The sequence below is a fragment of the Rhagoletis zephyria genome, unplaced genomic scaffold (genome assembly GCF_001687245.7).
Source record: "Rhagoletis zephyria isolate East Lansing unplaced genomic scaffold, Rhagoletis_zephyria_1.1 Rzeph_scaffold_04079, whole genome shotgun sequence".
Lineage (NCBI taxonomy): Eukaryota > Metazoa > Arthropoda > Insecta > Diptera > Tephritidae > Rhagoletis > Rhagoletis zephyria.
Genome location: NW_016161162.1, coordinates 1 through 6506, shown reverse-complemented (window position 1 = coordinate 6506; position 6506 = coordinate 1). Strand labels below are relative to the sequence as shown.

The 6506-nt window shown below is 35.8% G+C and overlaps 1 protein-coding gene across 1 annotated transcript; it reads left to right on the top strand.

The window, feature by feature from the left end:
• Positions 1 to 413: 413 nt before the first annotated feature.
• Positions 414 to 2455, top strand: ppk13 (pickpocket 13). Its single transcript, XM_017625517.1, has 8 exons — positions 414 to 597; positions 665 to 791; positions 847 to 1166; positions 1352 to 1428; positions 1504 to 1589; positions 1663 to 2031; positions 2118 to 2224; positions 2313 to 2455. The coding sequence occupies exons 1-8, from the start codon at positions 435 to 437 to the stop codon at positions 2453 to 2455; spliced, it is 1392 nt and encodes a 463-aa protein (XP_017481006.1). The 5' UTR covers positions 414 to 434.
• Positions 2456 to 6506: the final 4051 nt, after the last annotated feature.

Genomic DNA, 6506 nt, shown 5'->3' with positions numbered 1-6506 from the left:
ATATGTCATATATATAATCTTTGACGTCATCTCTAAATTCTCAATTAAGGAAAAAAAGAAAAATATTCGGTATTTATATGACTAACTCATAAACATCCATGCCCTTGAAATCACAACTAATAATGCATAATTTTACCAAAACAAAACACTTTTTATTGAATAAACGGTATCAAAAAATAAATAAAAATATTCTAACACCCAATGGCTTCCATGTGAACGGTAACAACTGTTTAGTAAGCCATTCAGAATGCTTTCATAACATGCATTTGATAAAATATACAATGTAATCAAGATACTGTAATTGTTTTATAAGTGGCCACTCCTGTCTGGCAGGGGGCAAAATATTATTCCAGCCTGCTTCATTGGTCACCGAAATTTTTCTCATTTCGTATGGTCATTCGCGTGAAATCGTTTTGAGGAACGGAACGGAAACAATGCATTTGCGACGCCTTGTGGAGGAATATTTCGAGAATTCCACGTTGCATGGAGCAAAATTCATAGTGGACAAAGATGCATCTTGGATTGAGAGATTGTTTTGGGCATTATGCCTGGTGGCGTCTTGGATAGCCTCCTGGCAGCTGATAAAAGTGTCATTGGGTAACCGACATTCGGAATATGTATTTTTTATTGATTCAGTCTACTCAAAAGTGATTCTTTCATGTAGACGCTTTCGAAAACAATGCCATTAGTTTCGTTGTCGAAAGCTCCTATCGGGATTGGGACACCAATTTTCCGGCCATAGTTGTTTGTGAGTCCAAAAATATGGATCGCATACAAGAAGTGGCTGAAAAGTAAGAAAAAACACAATTTTCTTGACTTTGTATTTGACTTCCTACCCTTCTTTAGACTCTGGGGCGCTGATCACGATTTCACCTTGGAGGAGGTGCTAAGCGAGATATCCTTCTTTCGCGGCGAATCCTATCACATGGTGCACGAGTGCGGCGGCGAAGAACCGGTGGAGAATTGCTTCTACTCGAATTTCTCCTACTACGCTCAATTGGTGCGCAGCAGCTGCCAGGACTCCATACAGAATTGCATGTGGCATGATAAGGCATTTGCAACTACGCATGGACGATCATGCAGCGACATTCTGCAGCGGGTAAGACCTTTGAGATCAGATCGGGGAAGTTTTGAAATAAATAAAATGGAAAAATCAAAAGAACGAAAAAATTACTAAGTGGACTTATAATAGTGATTTGTACTCGAGGGAAACTAACCAGGTTGTAATATTCTCTTTCGACCTCAATTAGTCATTTGACTGGCGATTTATATATTTTCATTACCATCGGAAGTATTTTTTGCAAGGCAACAAAAATATGTCTAACTAATTTCTTTTTTAGCAAAAATGACGGTCCTAAATTGAATATGTACTCAAATCGTTACACTGGACCCGGTTCGTTGAAAATGGAATTACACACCGAAGCAACAGTAACTAATTTTTTAACTAAATATAACGTTTTTTAACTGACTTTTTTTGTCGTGCTGTTTTATGACTATTCTTAGATTTTTATACTCGGTGAAGAGGAGGTTCCCACTTTGGTTACCCCAAAAACCGATTATTTGTTGGTTGGTCCTTACGTCTCATTTGTGTGAGTAAGAATTTATTATATACCTTTAATGCCATGTCGATATATTATTTATCTCCCCCTCCCCCTCCCCCAGTCGGAATTTTTCCAAGCGCGACATTCAAAATGACGAACAAATTCGTGAAACGAGCGTAGCTCAACGAAATTGCCGTTTCAGCGATGAAAACAATTTGGATGTCCATCGCTATTACAGTTACTCTGCTTGCACCGTGCAATGCCGCAAGGATCGCCAAATCGAGCTATGCAACTGCTCAGCCATCTCTCGCCAAATACACGCGGACTGGCAGTTGTGCAACATGGACGGACTGGAGTGTTTGAATCGCAACTACGAAGACTTATCGGTGATCATAGCCAAGTGGTCGCGTGGCCGCAAAGGTTTGGTCTGCGACTGCTTGCCATCCTGCACGGAGGTGGATATATCGACGGTGCATGACAGCAAGGAGAAGTAAGGAAAGTGAAATATTTGCATAATAAGCAAAAAAAAAATTTATGTTGGAATTTATAATATTTATCTGACATTCTTGAACTTAGCATTTTTGAGAATCAAAATCCATTGGCGAAAGTCGAGATCTCACTTATCGAATTGCCAACCGAGCGTTATAAGCGAAATGTTGTGCGTGGAAAGTTGGATTTAGTTGGTGAGTGGATTTGTTATGGGTTTATTTTTATTAATTTTAATGAAGCGCTCGTATTTTGTGTAATTAATTTAAAAAATTTCCGCCCCAGTGTCCATCGGTGGCACTACCGGCCTCTTTGTCGGCGCCAGTCTTCTGAGCTTCGTAGAGATAATTTACTACATCACAATCCGTCCATATGGAACAATGCTGGCGGAGAAGCGTCAAATGCGAAAACAATTGCAAGCATCTTAAAGCGTATAAAAATTGTAATTTTGTAGTGGATTGAATGGGGCGAGAGCAAAGCCGTCGAGTACAAGCATCAATTGCTTCAGCATGTCACAATTCTTTAATTTGTATTATTGTAATTAAAATACCTTTGTGTGTATGTGTGTATGTGCACCTGTGCATGTAGCTCTGTTTTTTGTCACATTCGTGTCAATTAAAAATAAACTGTTATATGCAGATTATGTGCAGTTTGATGAGATTATTTAAAATTCTTTGGATTGATTGATTACACTGGTTTGTAAAATTTTATATAGAAAAAGCGTTTTTTAGGTAAAGTTTTCAATAGAATATCCCACTCTTCAGTTAAACCTTCAATAAATAATAAATTTTGAACCTGGCCAACCATTTCACTTGTACTGTTCTGGTCAGAATTAAGAAAATCAAAAGTCTCCTATGAAAAATCCATTTTCCCGCAGATTTCTATTTTCGGAACCTTTTTTCAAGTTTAAAAACGTTCCTTGGGCAGCGAAGATATGCAGCTGTATTAACCGGATACAGTACTTTTCGCTTTTTAAACTTGGTTGAAAGACATTTGCATTTTAACTCAACCAACGCTGGTGATACTGCAAAACGTTCTAAGTCACTTATTATCTCAGATCGCTTCTGGCAATCGTTCAACTTCATCAGGCAAAGGTAGTCAGTTTTTTGTCATTCGTTTATTAGGGTTTAAGGGATTTGCAGATGCATTGCGGTGTAAGTAAGAGACCCTCTAAGTGTCAAGGGTACTAATAGACATAGCCCATTTTGCAGTATCACCAACAATTTATAGAGACACCCCTCTAGTTTTCTTAAGTTAAGTATATCTGAACCAACTTACTCGTTCATATAAAGTTAATATTTTTAAATAAGTTTTGGAACTGATTTCTGCTTTGCCCTCATAGGGAAAGAAGGGACTTTGAAATTATCATAGACTATGTCTGCTTTCATTCTATCTCCCTCCTTCTTTCTTTCAAATAGCAAGTGGCCCGATGCATTTGTCTCATGAAAATATGAGCTAAATCTAACTTTTGTAGAGGGGTTATTTATAGTTGCGATATCTTATCTATAACATTTTTAATATGACCAGATATACTATGTAGTATGTATGTATGTATGTACAATCATATACATACCAATGTAATATGGACAACAAAGTTAATATGTCGAGATATATATGTAATTATGTATGTATATATCTACCCATTGTATATATGAATGTCCATATGGGCATTTCCCAAAAAAGGTAAACCGAAAATGCAAGTAAATGAATTCAGACGGTTTTATAACTTTAAATTTCGTATTCAGATGGCGAAAAGAGGCTTGAAAAACGCGAAACGGTGGAAATAAGAGCTGAAAAAAACTAAATAAAAAATTAAATTTCTTTTTATTTTATTTATTCAAGTCTATGAAATACAGGTTTCTTACAGACTACGAGCTATATTTAACAAACAACGTAAAAACTTAACAATATATTACAAAACTGTATTCAATATGTTAATAAGTTCATACTTAGATATTGAGAAATCAAACGAAACAGAGTTCGAGATCCTGTTAAGTTCATTGATAGCTCGAGCGATGGGAGCATTTCGAGCGTAATCAGTTCTAAGAATTTGTTCATAGAAGGGTACAACAATACGCAGAGACCTCCGCATGTGTAACTAGTAAAAATATTGCATGGAGGAATGGGTCCGATATGTCGCGTCCGTTACCAGATTTTAATTCAAAATTAAATCAATAACGAATTGCTTCTGATTAAAAATGAATTGATTGTAACGGTCCATAATTTTACTTTATTTAAAGAATTTTGAATAAGGGAAAGCCTTACAGGATTCGTTGAGTTTTTTTCTTATTTTTACTTTTACTCTGAAATCACTCTGGTTTTGTCGCGTCCGTTAGGCCCGCCGTTTCATCGATTTTCTCGACGTCGGTGTTCCAAGCGCACCTAATTTTTTAGTCAACCAAAGAACGGTATAAAGCTTACACAACGGCTAATTTTTTTTACAAGTGACTTCAGTTTTCGTATGATTTTTTTAACCCTAAAGTCGTACGAATGTCGTGTCCGTAACTCAGGATATGCCCATATGTAAATATTTAGGTCTGGCTTCATGTTACTGCTCACATACATACATGCATATCAGGGGTGGACTTTACACCGTTATTTGAAATTCTGACAAACACAAAACGCTAAAGAATCATCTGTCAAGCCTACGGTGCGCTTAGTTAAGGCTAAGCAAAGAGAGTATAGGTAATCGTTGCGATTTTTTTTTTACCTTAATTCGATACTAAAGATATGCATACTATATATTTAAACTCTTAACGAAAATGTGAGCTCCATTTTATAATAAAATGAACAAAACGTCGATGAATTTCAGAAAGTTTGAAATGTCACACGAAAACCCACACAAATTGATAAATGGTTCGGAAAAATTACTGAAAAGTATATAAAAACAAATTTTCGAAAGAGATCCCACAAAATGTGAAATATCACGGATAATTTTCTCTTTTATTAATATTTAGAAATAAGAATAAAAAATGTCGGAATATTTTATTGCACAAAAAATATCAGGCAAATTTCGCCTTCAATTTTTCTTAATAAAATAAAGGAAACATATAACCAATTAATTCAAATTCTCACATTTTTGTTTATAAGGAAAAATCTGTCTGAGTTTTCGGCTAAATTATTGAACTTTTTATTGAAACTCAATTTTAATCAAGTACATATAGGCCATTATTATTTATGACCTTTTGTCATTTTTCGAGTAGCTGTATAATTCCAACGGTGTAAAAAGTCTGTGGTTTATCGGCGAAAAACTTGGCCAAGTTGTTTTCATCGCCTCTTCGGTCGGCCAACTTGTTTACCATCAGGGAGTTTTGCAGATACCGTAACAAACGAAAGTCAGACGGTGCAAGGGTCCAGGCCATACGGTGGATGCATTGTAACTTCACAACGAAGCTTCGTCAATTTGTGTGTGTGTAGCCTGGCCTTGTCATGATGGAACCCAGTTCTTTTCCTGTTGGCCAATTCTGGTCGCTCTTTCTTTATTGCTTCGTTCGAACGGTCGAGTGGTGCACAGTAGAGGGTCGAATTGATGGTTTCTCCACAATGTAGTAATACGCAATGGTAAATTCCTTCACAATTCCACCACTCAATCCAGGATCTGAAGTCGTTTGGGAGCGGTCATCGGTCTTCGGTGGATCGATTTTGTTGTGCTTCACATTTCTTAGCGTTAATTGATGTGGCATCCCTACATTGAGCTTTTTTGGAGTAGCCTGCTCGTTTTAGATGATTTTAAACTTTCATGTGATTCAGATTTATTGTCTCCGCTTTCACCTGACAACTGCATGGCTTTTCTAACCATTTTCTTTATCATCTTTGACATCATTTTCATGAATTTCCGCAATAAAACCGAGCAAAATAAATACTCCTGGTCCCGGCGTTTACTCGCAGCATACTCACCGTACACTCCCAGAACTTGACTTTGTAAAAAACTCTAGTAGAGTCAAAGTAAAATTTACCGTAAACATATAAAAAAAAAAATACGCTACGGGTTTTCCCATCATACCAATCAAAGAATTAGAAATCGTTGATAAGAATATTTTTTTTTCTAGAAATAAGAAATAAAAATAAATACTAAAGTGCCAGTAAGTACCTTCACTTGACAAATTATAAAAAATATGTTACGCAATTTACAACAACACAGACGACAGTAAATAAGTAAGAATTAGAGAAAGTGGATAAGAATATTTTTTGCTAGAATAAACAAAAGAAATAAAAATAAATACTAAAGTGCCAGTAAGTACCTTCACTTGACAAATTATAAAAAATTTGTTACGCAATTTACAACAACACAGACGAGAGTAAATACGTAAGAATTAGAGAAAGTCGATAAGAATATTTTTTGCTAGAATAAACAAAAGAAATAAAAATAAATACTAAAGTGTCATTAAGTACCTTTACTTGGAAAAGTATAAAAAATGTGTTACACAATTTACAACAGCACAGACGAGTGTAAATATGTATACACAAATGTGCATTTTA